This window comes from Bos mutus, chromosome 18 (genome assembly GCF_027580195.1).
Source record: "Bos mutus isolate GX-2022 chromosome 18, NWIPB_WYAK_1.1, whole genome shotgun sequence".
Taxonomy (NCBI): Eukaryota; Metazoa; Chordata; class Mammalia; order Artiodactyla; family Bovidae; genus Bos; species Bos mutus.
This window is the reverse complement of record NC_091634.1, coordinates 6,348,320-6,367,273: the sequence shown is the minus strand read 5'-3', so window position 1 is coordinate 6,367,273 and position 18,954 is coordinate 6,348,320. Positions and strand designations below refer to the sequence as shown.

General features: G+C 52.2%; 2 protein-coding genes across 2 annotated transcripts; both read left to right on the top strand.

Moving 5' to 3' along the window:
* Positions 1–5,510: 5,510 nt before the first annotated feature.
* Positions 5,511–8,269, top strand: LOC102267065 (aurora kinase C). The gene is made up of 6 exons (XM_005905039.2): positions 5,511–5,533; positions 5,777–5,956; positions 6,136–6,274; positions 7,070–7,206; positions 7,726–7,912; positions 8,072–8,269. The coding sequence occupies exons 1-6, from the start codon at positions 5,511–5,513 to the stop codon at positions 8,267–8,269; spliced, it is 864 nt and encodes a 287-aa protein (XP_005905101.2).
* A 1,515-nt stretch (positions 8,270–9,784) lies between these two features.
* On the top strand, positions 9,785–16,480 carry NR1H2 (nuclear receptor subfamily 1 group H member 2). The gene is made up of 10 exons (XM_005905018.3): positions 9,785–9,938; positions 10,051–10,193; positions 10,778–10,839; positions 10,920–11,042; positions 11,355–11,645; positions 11,728–11,999; positions 12,187–12,366; positions 13,079–13,178; positions 15,454–15,662; positions 15,916–16,480. Exons 3-10 carry the CDS (start codon positions 10,797–10,799, stop codon positions 16,060–16,062), a joined length of 1,365 nt encoding a protein of 454 aa, XP_005905080.1. The 5' UTR covers positions 9,785–9,938; positions 10,051–10,193; positions 10,778–10,796; the 3' UTR covers positions 16,063–16,480.
* The last annotated feature ends 2,474 nt before the right edge of the window (positions 16,481–18,954 follow it).

Below are 18,954 nucleotides of genomic sequence, written 5' to 3'. Positions count from 1 at the left end.
AGAAATAGGAGACAGACTTTCCTGGTGGTTCAGTGGATAAGAATCTGCCAATTCAGGGGACATGGGTTTGATCCCTGGTCTGGGAAGATTCCACAGATTATCTGCAGATTAACTAAACCTGTGTGCCACAGCTACTGAGCCTACACTCTACAGCCTGTAGAGGTCACCGTAATAAGTTCGTGCACTGCAAGAAGAGTAGCTCCCACTTGCCACAACTAGAGAAAGCCTGCACGCAGCAACGGAGACCTAGTGCAGCTTAAAAAAAAACTAACGGGAGACAAAAAGACCTCTGTTCCTGGGAGCCCCAAAGGCCCTGCTTGGCATCAGAAGGGCAGAATCTTAACTACTGGGCCACCAGGGAAGTCCTAAGTGTGGATTTTTGACAGTGCTGAAAGTGGTGTTGTTCAGTCGCCCAGTCATGTCCAACTCTTTGCGACCCCAGCATGCTAAGCTTCTCTGTCCTGAACAATCTCCTGGAGTTTGCTCAGACTCATGTCCATTGAGTCGATAATGCCGTCCAACCATAATCCGTTGCCCCCTTTTCCTCCTGCCCTCAGTCTTTCCCAGTGTCAGGGTCTTTTCAAATGAGTCGACTCTTCACATCAGGTGGCCAAAGTATTGGAGCTTCAGCTTCAGGATTAGTCCTTCCGATGAATATTCAGGGTTGATTTCCTTTAGAATTGACCCGTTTGATTTCCTTGCTGTCCAAGGGACTCTCAAGAGTCTTCTCCAGCTCCACAGTTTAAAAACATCAATTCTTCCACGCTCAGCGGGCCACACGACAGGCCAATAAGTCCCAGGTGTGGAGACAAGGAATATGGCTTTATTGGGAAAGCTGGCTGACCGAGAACATGGCATACTAATGTCTAATAACGATTTCATCTGGGGTCTGGATGCCAGGTTCTTCTATAGAACAGAGAAGTAGAGGAGGTGAGGAAGTCAAGTAGAAAAGCTATTTATCTTGCAAAACAGGAGGGGATGTGTTAAATTCCTCCTTCTCTGCCATTCAAAGTTAGGCTATGTCAGATTGTATCTCTGTGAGTTAAACAAAGGCATTTTAATAGTCTGGGAGAGGGCAGCTTTCCCTGAGGAAGGCTATTATGTATGATTATAATAATAAAAGCAAGGCAAAGAAAAGGTTAAAGTCAAAGAAACAGATCCAACAGGGAGTCAGAATTGGTTCTACCCTGTAACACTGGAGTAGGTTGCCATTTCCTTCTCCCTTAGCTCACACGCTAGTAAGGGAGAAGGAAATGGCAACCTACTCCAATATTCTTGCCTGGAGAATCCTGTGGACAGTGGAGCCTGAAGGGCTGCTGTCCATAGGGTCACACAGAGTCAGATACGACTGAAGCGACTTAGCATGCAGCATGTAACACTGTGTGTGGATTTCTGATAGTGCTGAAGTTCAGCGCCCTAAAGTGTCCACCCCCTCTTGTTCAAGGGTCAGCAATACTGCAGTAAGTCCACGAGAGAGGAGAGAGTGAGTGCAGCTGTGGGTCCTTGCTCCCAGGCCAAATGGCCTGGGCATTCCTGGGCTGGGGAGGCAGGTGTATTGGGGGAGAGTACACAAGCCATTGGCTATTAGGGGACAGAAGCACAAATGTCGGGGAGCTCCACCGTGGTGACCCTCACTTATGTGAGTGATGGAGAGGGACCTTCCCTGGAGAGAGGCCTGAGTAGGACAGGACGCTCAAGCTGGATCAGGATGGGCTGCACGTGGCTGTGCAGTTTGTTGACACCACAACCTCCCCTGGCAGCTTCCTGCGGTTGATTTATATCCAGTCGCACCTGCATTACCTCACTGAGTTCCCTTAGGCATTCAGGGATTTATATATTTCTTCATTCATTCAGTCTAGTCACATCCCAAGGACTTCCCTGCAGCTCAAATGGTTAAGAATCTGCCTGTAATGAAGGAGATAAGGGTTTGATCCCTGGGTCAGGAAGATCCTCTGGAGAAGGGAAGGGAAATCCACTCCAGTATTCTTGCCTGGAGAATTCCCGAGGGACAGAGAAGCCTGGTGGGCTACAGTCCATGGGGTCGAAAAGAGTTGGACACGACTGAGCGACTAACGTGTTCACATCACAGCCTCTCCAAGCCGGTCCTCTCTTTCTCCCACTCTCTCCACTCCTGTCTTTGTGCCTCGGGCCCGCCTTCCAGTCTCCGCGCCCTGTCCTCTCATTGGTCCAGCTCCCTCAGTCCCGCCCCCAAATCACAGGGCAGGGGGAAGCTTTTATTCCTACCCCTTCCATTGGGTACTCTGCCTCAGATCAGAGATCAGATCAGTCGCTCAGTCGTGTCCGACTCTTTGTGACCACATGAATCACAGCATGCCAGGCCTCCCTGTCCATCACCAACTCCCGGAGTTCACTGAGACTCACGTCCATCGAGTCAGTGATGCCATCCAGCCACCTCATCCTCTGTCGTCCCCTTCTTCTCCTGCCCCCAATCAATCCCAGCATCAGAGTCTTTTCCAATGAGTCAACTCTTCTCATGAGGTGGCCAGAGTACTGGAGTTTCAGCTTTAGCATCATTCCTTCCAAAGAAATCCCAGGGCTGATCTCCTTCAGAATGGACTGGTTGGATCTCCTTGCAGTCCAATGGACTCTCAAGAGTCTTCTCCAACACCACAGTTGAAAAGCATCAATTCTTCGGCGCTCAGCCTTCTTCACAGTCCAACTCTCACATCCATACATGACCACAGGAAAAACCATAGCCTTGACTAGATGAACCTTTGTTGGCAAAGTAATGTCTCTGCTTTTGAATACACTGTCTAGGTTGGTCATAACTTTCCTTCCAAGGAGTAAGCGTCTTTTAATTTTATGGCTGCAGTCACCATCTGTAGTGATTTTGGAGCCCAGAAAAATAAAGTCTGACACTGTTTCCACCGTTTCCCCATCTATTTCCCATGAAGTGGTGGGACCGGATGCCATGATCTTCGTTTTCTGAATGTTGAGCTTTAAGCCAACTTTTTCACTCTCCACTTTCACTTTCATCAAGAGGCTTTTTAGTTCCTCTTCACTTTCTGCCATAAGGGTGGTGTCATCTGCATATCTGAGGTTATTGAGATTTCTCCCGGCAATCTTGATTCCAGCTTGTGTTTCTTCCAGTCCAGCGTTTCTCATGATGTACTCTGCATATAAGTTAAATAAACAGGGTGACAATATACAGCCTCCTTTTCCTATTTGGAACCAGTCTGTTGTTCCATGTCCAGTTCTAACTGTTGCTTCCTGACCTGCATACAAATTTCTCATGAGGCAGACCAGGTGATCTGCTATTCCCATCTCTTTCAGAATTTTCCACAGTTTATTGTGATCCACACAGTCAAAGGCTTTGGCATAGTCAATAAAGCAGAAATAGGTGTTTTTCTGGAACTCTCTTGCTTTTTCCATGATCCAGCAGATGTTGGCAATTTGATCTCTGGTTCCTCTGCCTTTTCTAAAACCAGCTTGAACATCTGGAAGTTCACGGTTCACATATTGTTGAAGCCTGGCTTGGAGAATTTTGAGCATTACTTTACTAGCGTGTGAGATGAGTGCAATTGTGCGGTAGTTTGAGCATTCTTTGGCATTGCCTTTCTTTGGGATTGGAATGAAAACTGACCTTTTCCAGTCCTGTGGCCACTGCTGAGTTTTCCAAATTTGCTGGCATATTGAGTGCATCACTTTCACCGCATCATCTTTCAGGATTTGGAAGAGCTCAACTGGAATTCCATCACCTCCACTAGCTTTGTTCGTAGTGATGCTTTTTAAGGCCCACTTGACTTCACATTTCAGGATGTCTAGCTCTAGGTCAGTGATCACATCATCGTGATTATCTGGGTTGTGAAGATCTTTTTTGTACAGTTCTTCTGTGTATTCTTGCCATCTCTCCTTAATATCTTCTGCTTCTGTTAGGTCCATACCATTTCTGTCCTTTATCGAGCTCATCTTTGCATAAAATGTTCCTTTGGTATCTCTGATTTTCTTGAAGAGATCCCTAGTCTTTCCCATTCTGTTGTTTTCCTCTATTTCTTTGCATTGATTGCTGAAGGCTTTCTTATCTCTTCTTGCTATTCTTTGGAACTCTGCATTTAGATGTTTATATCTTTCCTTTTCTCCTTTGCTTTTCGCTTCTCTTCTTTTCACAGCTATTTGTAAGGCCTCCCCAGACAGCCATTTTGCTTTTTTGCTTTTCTTTTCTATGAGAATGGTCTTGATTCCTGTCTTCTGTACAATGTCAGTGTACAATGGTCTTGATCCCTGTCTCCTGTACAAATTGGAAGTGGTCAAACAAGAGATGGCAAGAGTGAATGTCGACATTCTAGGAATCAGTGAACTGAAATGGACTGGAATGGGTGAATTTAACTCAGATGACCATTATATCTACTACTGTGGGCAGGAATCCCTCAGAAGAAATGGAGTGGCCATCATGGTCAACAAAAGAGTCCGAAATGCAGTACTTGGATGCAATCTCAAAAACGACAGAATGATCTATGTTCGTTTCCAAGGCAAACCATTCAATATCACAGTAATCCAAGTCTATGCCCCAACCAATAACACTGAAGAAGCTGAAGTTGAAGAGGTCTATGAAGACCTACGAGACCTTTTAGAACTAACACCCAAAAAAGATGTCCTTTTCATTATAGGGGACTGGAATGAAAAAGTAGGAAGTCAAGAAACACCTGGAGTAACAGGCAAATTTGGCCTTGGAATACGGAATGAAGCAGGGCAAAGACTAATAGAGTTTTGCCAAGAAAATGCACTGGTCATAACAAACACCCTCTTCCAAAAACGTAAGAGAAGACTCTATACATGGACATCACCAGATGGTCAACACCAAAATCAGATTGATTATATTCTTTGCAGCCAAAGATGGAGAAGCTCTATACAGTCAGCAAAAACAAGACCAGGAGCTGACTGTGGCTCAGACCATGAACTCCTTATTGCCAAATTCAGACTTAAATTGAAGAAAGTAGGGAAAACCACTAGACCATTCAGGTATGACCTAAATCAAATCCCTTATGATTATACAGTGGAAGTGAGAAATAGATTTAAGGGCCTAGATCTGATAGATAGAGTGCCTGATGAGCTATGGACGGAGGGTACACTGCCTAAGCCTCAGATATTTCAACCAATGGAAGCCAACCTACTCAGCCAATGGGGCTGGAGCCCTTAATATAAAGAGTGTGCTGATGCTCCCCAGTGGAATCTCCAGGCGGTGTCCGCTCAGCCACCGGCACCTCTCTGTGTGCGAGCAGGTCGGGAATGGAAGAAGCTCATCCTGAGTGTTCTCCTGCCTGGATACCCAGCTCCACAAGGCTCAGGAAGGCGCCCTTCTCACCACCATCTCTTGTCAAGAGCCACCGAAAAGCTGCTAGGAAGTCGAGCAGGGGTCAGCCCGCAGGTGAAAGGACCAGACAAAGAGGGTTTAGAGGAAAGGTCTGGTGTCAGCTGTTGGGGATGGGCGTGCACAGAAGACAGTATGACCTCTCTTTTCTTTGTTTTTCTTAGTAGCTGCAACAGGTCAAATGGGGCCCAGCACCCCTATCGTGTGAGTGCCTTTGGTTTGAATCTGGAAGAGGAAGGGAAGTGGGACCCGGAGATGAAAAGCAACCTGCGCGTGTCAAGTGTTGCCTCACAGGACTGACAGTTGTTGACTAGACACCCGGGCTGGGCCCTTGAGAAGGAAAAGGGGTCCGGGGAGGCAAAAGCTAAAGAACACAGGTGAGCGTGAAGGATCCCCGACTCTCCACCCACCTCCTAAATTGAGGCTCTTTTCTTTCTCTCCTCTCAGGCGGCATTACACAATTGCTGATTTTGAAATCAGGGGTCCTCTCGGCAAGGGAAACTTCGGGAATGTGTACATGGCTTGCCATTTCATTGTGGCCCTGAAAGTCCTCTTCAAGTCCCAGATAGAAAAGGAAGGACTGGAATATCAGCTGCGCAGGGAAATTGAAATCCAGGCGCACCTACAGTAAGGACAGTCTCTGTATGAATGAGATTCCCATGCGTTTTCCCTCACAGACTTCCAGATGGAGCTATTACTCTCCTGGCCCCAGCACAATTTGCCCCTTTGTGTGACCAGTCACTTGTAATAGCATCATGAATTGGGCCTCAGGGAGGAGTCTTGACCCTTCCTCCTTTGTCCCCCAGACAGCACAATATCCTGCACCTGTACAACTACTTCCATGATGCGCGCCGGGTGTACCTGATTCTAGAATATGCTCCAAGGGGTGAGCTCTACAAGGAGCTACAAAACAGCCACGCGTTTGATGAACCGCGCACAGCCACGGTGAGGCAGAGGAGGCTGAGGGCTAGGGTTCATGAGTTTCCTATGGGCTGATGGGGGTCACTGCCTATGGCTTTCATGAAGGTTCAGATTGCTTCCTTTGAAAAAAAAAACTTTTATGAATTAATGAATTGATTTATGGCTGTGCAGGGTCTTTGTTGCCATGTGGGACTTTACTTGCACCAGCTTCTCATTGCAGTGGTTTCTCTTGTGAAGCATGGGCTCTAAGGTGCGTAGGCTCAGCAGTTGTGGCGCACTGGCTTAGTTGCCCTGTGGCTTGTGGACTCTTCCTGGATGAGGACTCGAAACTGTGTCCCCTGCATTGGCAGGTGGATTCTTTACCACTGGACCCACCAGGGAAGTCCTGAATTGCTTTTTTCTATCAATTTTACATAGCGACTCTTATATCCTACAATTTTACTTTTGGATACCCTATGGCATCACTGACTCAATTTGAGTGAACACCGGGAGTTGGCGATGGACAGGGAGGCCTGGCATGCTGCAGTCCATGGGGTTGCAAAGAGTCAAGACACGACTGAGCAACTGAACTGAATAATTACCCCCAGGATGTTAATAAGTAGTGTGTATAAGTTTGTGTTCTTTGGTTGTAAACAACAGAATCTAACTGCATTACCTTGTGGAAAGAAACATGAAAGGCTGTGGGGGAGTTCACTGAATAAATGAATGAAACTGACTTAGAAAGCTAGGGATTTTTGGAGGACCTCTGGGTGGGAATGACAGCCGTCATCACCCCATGGCCGGCTTCATTTCCAGACTGCTTTTTCTTTGCTCACACAGGTAATGGAGGAGTTGGCAGATGCTCTGACCTACTGCCATGAAAAGAAGGTGATTCACAGGGATATGAAGCCAGAGAAACTGCTGCTGCGGCTCATGGGTGAGGTGAAGATGGCAGACTTTGGCTGGTCTGTGCACACTCCCTAAGGTAGGACAGGTGGTGGCACCCTGGCCAGTTAAGAATGATCCAATTTAATTCATTTCACATGTAAGACCCAGCTACAAACCTGGGTTTGTATTTCAATGCTGCCTTTTGAAATGCATATTTTAACAAGTATTTGTAGACTGAAAGAAGGTGGTTCGACTATATCTTCTATTTTTTAAGGTTTACATAAAATTTTACCAATAAGTTTCCGTGTAAGTACATTAAGAATGATTGTGCCATAATTCCGGGAATTTTACTCTATCAATAAACTGTAATTAATTTACTTGGTCCCTCTTGGTGGACCATCAGTTTGTTCCAAAACTTCCTGGATCATGAGCTAAATAATTGTAGGAAGAATCTCAGAATATGGGATTGTTGGTCCCAGGACTTGCCTTCTCAACCTTAATTCATAGGAAAACTTGGTGTTTCCAAGTTCCTGTGCTTGACAGGAGATTGCCCAGGACTGGATGCTGGGGAAGGATCGTGTCCCTTCTACTGAGCCTCCGCTTAATGTTCCTTTCTCTAGGAGAAAGACGATGTGTGGGACGCTGGACTACTTGCCCCCAGAAATGATTGAGGGGAGAATATACCATGAGAAGGTAGATCTATGGTGCCTAGGGGTGCTCTGCTACGAGCTGCTGGTGGGAAATCCACCCTTCGAGAGCACCTCCCATAGTGAGACCTACAGACACATCCTCAAGGTGGGATGGCCACACTCTGGGCATTCGTGCAGGAGCTGGGGGTAAGGGGCGGCTGGGAGCCTGGGGCACACACAAAGCTGGTTTACTATGATCCCGGCCAGTGCCTTGAATGGACCAAGGAAACTAACCATACTTCTCTTTCTTCTCTGGCCTCATCAGGTAGATGTAAGATTTCCTGCATCAATACCTTTGAGGGCTTGGGACCTGATCTCCAGGCTTCTCAGATACCAGCCCTCAGAGCGGCAGCCCTTGGCCCAGGTCTTGAAGCACCCGTGGGTCCAGGCTCACTCTCGGAGGGTGCTGCCCCCAGCTGCTCAAATGGCTTCCTTAGCCCTGTCCATCCCTATTCTTTTGTGATTGCTTGTGGAACACCCTGGCTCTGGTATCTCTTCTGTCTTTTGTTTCTTCACGTGTAAGATGTATCATGCTAGTTAATAACGGCTTCCCTTGTGGCTCAGCTGGTAAAGAATCCGCCTGCAATGCGGGAGACCTGGGTTCAATCCCTGGGTTGGGAAGATTCCCTAGAGAAGGGAAAGGCTACTCACTCCAGTATTCTGACCTGGAGAATTCCACAGACTGTATAGTCCATGGAATCTCAAAGAGTCGGACATGACTGAGCGACTTTTACCACTAATAAAGGCCAAATAATTTTATTTATTTTTGGCTGTGCTGGGTCATTGTTGCTTAGGATGGGCTTTCTCTAGTTTCCACGAGCAGGGGCTGCACTTGATGTGGTATGCTGGCTTCAGTAGTTGTGGCCCATGAGCTTAGTTGGTCCTCTGCATAGAATCTTCCCAGACCAGGGATAGAACCGGTGTGCCTTGCACTGGCAGGCAGATTCTTACCCCCTGTGCCACCAGGGAAATCCAAAGCTGAATCATCTTGTACCAGGTCTCTTTCTTAAAAAAAAAAAAAGAAAATTTATTTGACTGCGTTGGGTCTCAGTTGAGATCTTCATTACATCATGCTGGATCTTTTGGTCAGGCGTTGGCTCTGTGGTGGCAGGAAGGCTCTGTAACACGTGGGCTTAGTATCTCCTGCCCCTGCCCCCTGCACTGGGATCCTAGTTCCCTGACCAGGGATGGGACCCTCATTCCCTGCATTGCAAGTTGGATGTGTTTTTAATATATTTATTTGGCGGCATTGTGCCTTAGTGGCGTATGGGAACAGGTTCCCCTAGAAGGGATCGAACCCAGGCCCCCTGAACTAGGAGCCTGGAATCCTAGCCACTGGACCACCGGAGAAGTCCCACCAAATTATTTTTAAAATATGCTTTTACTAGGTCTAGGTTGGTAATTTCACTTATTTGAAACCAGTAAGCAGCTCTCCTCCAAAATCAGAAAACTTAACACAACTTAAAAATGACAAATATGCTTTTAATCAGCCGTGTGCCTAAAGGAGCCGCAGCTGGGGAGGTGATGCCGAGTAAACCTTTGGCCCTCGAGCGAGAGACATATTAGGCAGAGTTTAAGGCCACGCAGGGCGGGGCGGGAAGATTTGGGACTCACCACGCCGCCCTGGTGGCTCAGACGGTAAAGAATCCGCCTGCAACGCGTGAGACCTGGGTTCAACCCCTGGGCTGGGAAGATCCCCTGGAGAAGAAAACGAGTATCTACTCTAGTATTCTGGCCTGGAGAATTGCATGGACAGAGGAGCCTGGTGAGCTGCAGTCCATGGGGTCGCAAAGAGTGGGGACACGCACGACTGAGCGACTGACTTTCACGCCGCCCTACTGCCCAACATTTGACTGAATGAGTCAGGAACTCTTCCGCCCGCCCTCATCCTAGTTACCCGGAAACGCAAACTTCCGGTGGGTCCACGACTCCGACGCGGGGCAGCCCATTACGCTATCCCTGGACGAACCGGAATTTCGTCACCCCGACTACCCGCCCACTCCCGGAAGTGACGCACGGTGGGGTTGCCGGAAGAAGTGGCGAAGTTACTTTTGAGGGGAACTCAGTCGCGGCGGCGTGCCAGGGGCTACGGAGAAGAAGGAAAAGAAGGCAGAGCAAGGGGACGGAAGCAGGTGCACTCAAGTGTGGGGCGACGCGGGAGGAGCCCTGGGCCTGGGGCTTCCCGGCGTTCCCCGCGCTGCTTGGCTCAGCCCCCTTCTCTCCTTCCACCCTCTCCCCTCCTAGTTCGCGCCAACTCCCGGCTGTTTCCAAGGCAACGGGAGTAGGGGACCCCCCACCCCCAAGAGAGGCCGCCCACGAGACCCTCGCGCGCAGCCATGAGCCCCGCCTCCCACTGCTGTTCTGAGAGGGGCGGGACCTGGAGAGAGGTGTGAGGGCGGGGCATGTTGGGAGGAGGTCGGGGTGCCTTGATGGACGCAGATGGGGCGGGGCCTGGGTGGAAAAGATGTGGGCGGAGCATGATGGGAGGAGGTCGGGGGGCCGTGATGGGCGCAGATGGGGCGGGGTCTAGAAGGAAATAATGTGGGCGGAGCATTATGGACGGAGCTGGGGTCCGAAGGAGAGATGGGGGTGCTTCCTCGGCGGAGGTGGGGTGAAGCTGGAGGGGAAAGAGGAAGTGAGGGCGGAGCCCTCGAAGCCGAAGGGATAGTTTCTGGAAAAATCCGGTGGGCGAGGTCTGGAGTGGATGGAGCCTAAAAGAGGGGGGCTGACACTAGGGGAGGGCGGGGCTTGAGACCCAGCCGAAGGCTGTCCTGGAGCAGAAAGGGGGCGGGCCCTATTAGAACTGGATAGGAGGGTCTGTAGGCTGGCAGAGACTGGGGGTGGGGTCTGCACGAAGTAGGGGAAGAGTGTGAGAGATGGAGGAAAGAGAGGTCCCCTTATTAAGACCTATGGCTGGCCTACTCTGACCCTCCCTGGTTCCACAAGACTCTCCGACCCCCTGTATCTGCAGGCTGCTCCGTGACCCCACCATGTCCACCCCCACCACGAATTCCGTGGACACCCCCTTGCCTGGTGAGTGACCCCCCCTTCCCCAACACAGCTATTCTCCCATCAGGTTATTGTCAGCCGAAACTCACTGTGTCTCCTCCCAGGAAATGGCCCCAGCACTCCCTCTTCTTCACCTGGGGGAAAGGAGGATGGTCCTGAACCATGCCCTGGAGGGGCGGCTCCTGATGTCCCAAGCACTGATGGGGCCGACTCAGCCTCCGTTGTGGGTGAGACAGGGTCCAGGGACATGGGTTGGGAGTTGATACGGAGGCTCAGAGAGGAATCTAGAAGGAGAGAAAGATCAGAAATGGGGATGGCCAGCCCCAGTGTCTTGCTGATTTTTTTTTTTCTGTTCTTGGTACCTCTTATTTTGACCCATTCTTTGGGATTCACGGAAACACATCTTTCCCTCCGAATCACCATCTCTGTGGGTCCCCCTCCAACTCTGATTTGTTGCCTCTGATCTCTCATGGATCTGTCCCTCTGGCTGCTGTTTATCCCTGTGGTTCTGTCTCATGGCTTCTGTCCACCCATGCCAGTCATCCTAGACACAGCAGAGGAGCCGGAGCGCAAGCGAAAGAAGGGCCCAGCTCCAAAGATGCTGGGCGATGAGCTGTGCCAAGTGTGCGGGGACACAGCCTCTGGCTTCCACTACAACGTGCTCAGCTGTGAAGGCTGCAAGGGCTTCTTCCGCCGAAGTGTGATCCGAGGAGGGGCCGGGCGCTACGCCTGCCGGGGCGGTGGCACCTGCCAGATGGACGCGTTCATGCGGCGCAAGTGCCAGCAATGCCGGCTGCGGAAATGCAAGGAGGCAGGGATGCGGGAGCAGTGTGAGTCCTGGGGAGGGAGCAGGGCCAGGCCGGCCCCTGCCCAGCTCTGGGACCTCTGCTGAGGCCTGTGTCGCCCCACCAGGCGTCCTCTCCAAAGAACAGATCCGGAAGAAGAAGATTCGGAAGCAGCAGCAGCAGCAGCAGCAGTCGTCACCCACGGGGCCGGGAGTCAGCAGCAGCAGCCCAGCCTCTGGGCCTGGGGCCTCCCCTGGAGGGTCCGACGGGGGTGGCCAGGGCTCTGGAGAAGGTGAAGGTGTCCAGTTAACAGCTGCTCAGGAACTAATGATCCAGCAGTTGGTGGCGGCCCAGCTGCAGTGCAATAAACGCTCCTTCTCCGACCAGCCCAAAGTCACGGTACGGCCCCTTCCACAGCCTCGAGGGACAATGCACCCAGCGCGCTCAAGTTGACAGGGCCACAGTCCAGGGCACAGGGAGAGAATGAGGCTCCAGAGAACAGGCGCTTTGAGACGGGGTAGCCTTGGGCTCATGGGAGATGTCCTGATAGTAACCTGCCTGCTCCTCCCACCCCCCGTGTCCCCAGCCCTGGCCCTTGGGTGCAGACCCGCAGTCCCGTGATGCTCGCCAGCAGCGTTTCGCCCACTTCACGGAGCTGGCCATCATCTCCGTGCAGGAGATCGTGGACTTCGCCAAGCAGGTGCCTGGCTTCTTGCAGCTCGGTCGTGAAGACCAGATCGCTCTCCTGAAGGCCTCTACCATCGAGGTAACGGCCAGCCTGCCCAGCCTCAGAGAGGCCGTTCCATCCTGCTCTAGAAGAAGTCCTGAGATAAACCCCAGGAGAGATGTCAGGAGCATAGGGACAAAGCAGACTCTAGGCATTGCCCTAGTGGGGGTGGTATTCTCCAGGAGAACCCTCAAATGCTAAATAAGTCATCAGAGCCTCCTATGAGGCGAGGAGAGAAACAGGGCCTGAGATGGAGAATAATTGAGGGTTGGGTTGGACGGCCACACTTCAGGGAACATGCTGACAAGGCTTGTTCAGGGAGTTGATGTTTGAACCAAAATCGTGGTAATGAGTAAGTGCTGAGTGTCTAGTGTATGCTAGGCCCTATTCCAAGTGCTGGGGGCATGGCGGCGAACGGAGCAGACTGAAAGAAAGCTCTGCCCTGTGCCCCGTAAGCACCTGGGGAGAGTGTCCTGAGCGGAGAAGGCTGGGGGTGCCAAACCTGGGGAAGGGAGAGAGCTTGGAGCGTCCAGCGTGCTGGCTGCAGCCCTGTGGCTGAGAGATGATGGGGCGGGGTGGAGACGGGCAGGGGATGATCCCAGCAAGATCGGGCCCCCCCATTCAGGCCAGCAGAGGAAGGACGGGCTGAGGGGCCACAGGGTTTCTGCTTTCTCCCGTCATCTCTCCATGGGGCACTTCTCTGTACTCCTGGACATCTGCTCCTCACTCCTGTCCCCTCCGCCGCCCTCAGATCATGCTGCTGGAGACGGCCAGACGCTACAACCACGAGACTGAGTGCATCACCTTCCTAAAGGACTTCACCTATAGCAAGGATGACTTCCACCGCGCGGGTACGGCCAAGTGCAGGCTGGGCAGTGGGGTCCCTGCTGGCCAGGAGACCCAGGGCCTCACATCCCTGTCTGAGCTTCCATCTCTTCACCTTCCAACTAGGGTGACGGCTGAGCCCACCCACCTCACAGTGAGAGCTAAGAGCACAGTGAGGTTATTGAGCCCTGACTCTGCACAGGGGGACATGGTGCAGGGTGCGACAGAGGGGCATGTGCTGTAATACAGGGCATCTTGGTAGGAATTAAGGAAAGACACTTTTTCCTCCCCAGCCCTGGTCTCATGTGACAGAGGCTAGATCTCAGTCCACTGGGAAATGCATAACCTCCCCAGCTGTACAGGGCAGCCCTGATCCCTACCCTCCAAGAGCACTTCCCTAGGGGTGTAACCGAGGCGATGGGGTTCTGGAGATTGTGTGGCTCAGTGGGACCAGAGGAAAAGGGAGGTGGGGAGTAGTGTTAGTTACCAGGAAACGCAAGTGTAGGGCCTCAGTCTCTCCGCCTCTGGGCGTTCTCAGAGAGTCCTGCTTTCTCCTGTCATCTCTCCATGGGGCACTTCTCTGTACTCCTGGACATCTGCTCCTCACTCCATCTTTCCTTCCTCTTATTTCCCGGCTCTCCCAATACCCAGGGCAGTCCCAGTAACCCTTTGAGTATAAGCTTGGCAGGGGAGCACTAGGGGTTGGGAGAGTGTTTCTGGCAGGGGTCTCAGCATGTGCAGAGGTCCTGGGGTGGGGAAGAGTGGGTGGTGTGAAGGAGCGATAGGGAGGTTCGGGCAGCTGCAGCACAGTGAGATGGGGCTGGAGCAGAGGTTGGTTCCCCCTACCGCCCCATCCTCTGCCACTGCCACAGTCCAGGCCTCAGTTGGCCCTTCCGGGAACATTGCAGAGCCCCTTGCTGGGCTTCTACCTCCACCCCAGCCTGGTGGGTTTGTTCACACAGTCATTGGAAGGATCCAGTTAACAACCGCGTTAGCTCACGTCTCTCCTGTGCTCGGCACCATCCATGGCTCCCATCACACTGGGAGAAAAGCCCGAGTCCTCACCTGGCCCGCAGGCCCTGCAGGGCGTGGCCTCATTCCTCCCCGCCCTCATCTCCCAGCCTCCCCTCACCCTCCTCCAGCCACACTGGCTTCCCTGTTGTTTGAACCCACCAAATGTGCTGTCGCCTCACAGCTTGTTTGCTGGTCCCTCTTTCCAGAACTGGGTTGACCCTTCTTGTCCTAGTTTGCATGGGACCTTCCAAGCTTTTCTTATTTTTTTAAAAATTAATTCGTTTTAGCTGCGCTGGGTCTTTGTTGCTTGTGTGAGCTCTCGCTAGTCGCTGTGCGCGGGCTTCTCGTTGCGTGTGTCACGGGCTCCAGGCAGTTGGGCTCCGTAGTTGCAGTGCGTGGGTTTAGTTGCCCTGCAGCATGTGGTATCTTCCTGGACCAGGGATCAAACCTGTGTCCCCTGCATTGGCATGTGGATTCTTACCCACTCTGCCACGAGGCAAGTCTCCTGTGCTTTAATACTCAAAAGTCCCAGGGCCTAGGAAGCCTAGTCCCAGGCAAAACAGACTGGGAGCACCCTCCCTGGAACACTCAAACAGCCTGGTAACTCCCTCCCTCCCCTCTTTGGTGTTGGACACCCTGCAGCTAGGGAGGCCTTCCAACAGTCCCCTTGCAGTGACCCTCATGTCTAAGATATGGATGTGATTCTCTCCCTGTTACCCTCCCCTGCATTACCTCAATCCACAGAACTAGAATCATCTCACAGGGTGGATGGCGTCCTTGCAGACTTGTCTATTTGTTCCTTCAAGCCCCAAATGCAAGTGCCACGAGAGCAGGGGGCTTTGGCTTACAAATGTCTCTGCCCGGGACCTGACGTGCAGTGGGTGCTCAATCAAGTTTGATGCATGAATGAGTCACACCTGGAAATGAGTTCAGCTTCAATGCGAGAGCAGGGGATGCCACCTCGGGGTGATGTAAGGTGACCTGGGATTAAACATCTTTCCTTTTCCAGAGGAGAGGTACCAGGAAGGCCAGGAAGGAAGTGAAGGGGGTGATGGGGTGGTAGAAACTTCTGAATAAATGTTCACACTTATTACTCATTGCTTCATTCAGGCGAGACATACGGCATACCCACGACATGCCAAACCGTTGATGGTTACAGGGTGACCGGCACTCTCTACCTGCTGCTGTTTCCCTCGCTCTGCTGACGGTGGGCAATGCCAGTAGCCAGGCATGGGGGCCAGTTTTAGGGTCAGAGTGTTCATCAGAGCCTGTCTCCTGCTTCCACAGGCCTGCAGGTGGAATTCATCAACCCCATCTTCGAGTTCTCGCGGGCCATGAGGCGACTGGGCCTGGACGACGCCGAGTACGCCCTGCTCATCGCCATCAACATCTTCTCAGCCGACCGGCCCAATGTGCAGGAGCCCAGCCGGGTGGAGGCCCTGCAGCAGCCCTACGTGGACGCACTGTTGTCTTACACCCGCATCAAGAGGCCACAGGTACCGGAGCCCAGACCCTCCAGAGGAAACCTAGACCCATGTAGGGTCGGCTTCCTACGTCCCTGGCTCGCCCCAGCAGCTGAGTTCTGATCAGTGTCCTCTCAGCAGCCTGTCCTCGAGGCCCCTGTCCCCTCATCAAGGAGTCAGGCCAAGTCCACGCCCAGGGGCCCCACACTGTCTCTCCGGGGTCAGGGGGCCCTCCTGCTGGGCCAGGTGGGCCGCCCCACGCCCACCCCCTCCTGTCTCCTTGCAGGACCAGCTGCGCTTCCCCCGCATGCTGATGAAGCTTGTGAGCCTGCGCACGCTCAGCTCCGTGCACTCGGAGCAGGTCTTCGCCCTGCGGCTCCAGGACAAGAAGCTGCCACCTTTGCTGTCTGAGATCTGGGACGTCCACGAGTGAGGGGCCTGCCCCACCGCCCTGCACACCCCCAATGACTGGACACTGGGGTAGGAAGGGACTGGGCCGGGTCTGGGCTCCCGCCCTGCGGCTTGGAGCTAAAGCCTTGGCCCCCCGCCAGTCCTCAGGATGAGCCCCAGTCGGGATCCAGGAGCCTCCTTGCCTGCCCCACTGAGTCTTCCTGGGAGGGCTGGAGGGGGTCATGGGTCCTGACCTCTGACCTCTCCCAGCACTCCCAGCTGCCCTCCCCGCCCAGCTTACACCTCAAGCCTACCATGCAGTGCACCTTGAACAGAGGCAGGAGGGCCTGTGGCTCTCCCACAGCCCGAGAGACCACAGGCTCCCCACTCTGGTCCTTTTATTTAATAAAAACTAAAAAAAAAAAAAAAAAACAGGAAAATAAAGTATGACTAGAAACTTGCTCTGATTCAGAATGAGTCTGAGGTAGGAATGGGCTGCCAGGGTCTTCGTGGACACCAAACGAAGGTGCTGGACTAGGGAGGGTTCAGGGTGATATGACTAGGCGCTCTGGGGGCCCAGGAGAGGCCCTGACAACCTCAGGGTCATCTGGTGGTTGGAGCCTGCTCCTGAAGGTCAGGGAGGATTTAAGTGGAGGAGGGCATGGGGGTTTCATTCAATCAGCAAGTATTGGCTGAGGCTGCTTTGTGGGCCAGGCACTGTGCTGGCCATTCTCAGGACACAGATGTTATTCTTGCAACAGATACGTATGGAGCATTTGTGCTGTGCTGTGGTTAGTCGCTGAGTTGTGTCCAACTCTGTGACCTCATGGACTGTAGCCCGCCAGGCTCCTCTGTCCATGGGGATTCTCCAGGCAGGAATACTGGAGTGGGTTGCCATGCCCTCCTCCATGGGATCTTCCTAACCCAGGGATCGAACCCAGGTCTCCCGCATTGCAGGCAGATTCTTTACCATATGAGCCACCAGGGAAGCCCCATGGAGCATTTACTCTGTGCCAAATACACTCTTAGGCAGTGGAAACATCTGTGAACACGATAAAGTCTCTCTGCAGCCATCATGGAAAACAGTATGGCAGTTTCTCAAAACACTAAAATTAGAGGAATTCCTTGGCAGTCCAGTGGTTAGGACTCTGAGGACCTGGGTTCAGTGCCTGGCTGGGGAACTAAGATCCCACATGCCATTCGTTGGGGTCGAATAGAAAAAGCTAAAACTAGAACTCTGTCACAGGACTCAGCAATCCCACCCCTGGATATATAGTCAAAAAACCCCAAACACTAAATTTGAAAGGATACACGCACCTCAATGTTCGTAGCAATATTATTTACAACTGCCAAGATACGGAAGCGACCTAAGAGTTCATCGGCAGATGAATGGAAGAAGGTGTCATACATACATGGAGAATGGGATACTGTTCAGTCATGAGAGAGTGAAATTTTGCTATCTGCAGCAACATGGATGGACTTGGAGGGCACTGCTGCTGCTGCTGCTAAGTGGCTTCAGTCGTACACAACTCTGTGAGACCCCAGAGACAGCAGCCCACCAGGCTCCTCCGTTCCTGGGATTCTCCAGGCAAGAATACTTGAGTGGGTTGCCATTTCCTTCTCTATGGAGGGCATCATGCCAAGTGAAATAAGACAGAGAAAGACATATACTGTGTATCATTCACATACGGAATCTAAATACAACAAAAGGCAATGGCACCCCACTCCAGTACTCTTGCCTGGAAAATCCCATGGACGGAAGAGCCTGGAAGGCTGCAGTCCATGAGGTCACTAAGAGTCGGCCATGACTGAGCAACTTCACTTTCACTTTTCACTTTCATGACTGGAGAAGGAAATGGGGTCGCACAGTCTGACACGACTGAAGCAACTTAGCAGCAGCAGCAGCAGGGACTATAACAGAAAAGAAGCAGATTGACAGACTGAACAAACTAGTGGTTACCAGTTGCGGGAGGGACAACGGGTGGAGGAGTGGGAGGTAAAAACTATGGGTGTAAGGTAGGCTCAAGGATGTGTTGTACAACATGGACAATAATAGCCAGTATTTTGTAATAATTGTAAATGGACCTTTACAAATGGTATTAGGGAGTTCCCTGGTGGTCTAGTAGTTGGAACTCTATGCTTTCACTGCCGGAAACTGAGTTCAATACCTGGTTAGGAAGTAAGATTTTGCAAGCTAGGCCACACGGCCAAAAATCAAATCAAATAAATAAGGTAAAGTCCCTCCTTGGAGTTGACCACTAGCCAGGGCTGGTCATGGGGGGCTGAGCAGGGACTGACAGAGGTAAGGGAATGGGGGCAGCACGGGACAATGTGGGAGATGAGTAGGAAGTGAGGCAAGGCCTCAAAAGAGGCCTAGATGAGCTCAAAGGAAAGGCAGTGGAGTTCTAATTTCTTCTCCTGCGCCAGGCCGTGAGGGGACATCGAGGTGAGCTGAATGGACAGTCCCAGTCCAGGGTGAAGAGGGTGTTGTCTGGAGGGGTGGGTGGGGTACTGAAAAATATACTTTCGTAGAGAGGGGAGAGGGAACGGGGGAAGTGAGAATAGTTACATGCGATCGTCCTATCCCAAGCAGAGTGCCTCTCGCTCTAGAGATATGCCTGCCCTGCGCAGAGTCCAGTTTACAGATGGGGAAGCTGAGGCCGCACCAGACAGGAGAACCAACCTGGCCAGGATCTGAGCGCGCATAGGCCAGCCTCTATCGGGAGGGAAAAGGTCAGGTTGCGGGCTGAAGGAGGAACACTGTCCAGGCGGTCCTCCCGACAAACTGTCCAGGCGGTCCTCCCGACAAGGCCTCGGCCAGGACGCGGGTGGGGTGGAGGGTGCGCGCCCAGCACCTTAGAGCGGGGAGGGTCGAAGGGAGGGCTGGCGCCCAGAGCCGCTGCGCGTGCGCAGAGACCACTGGGTCTCAACCCGG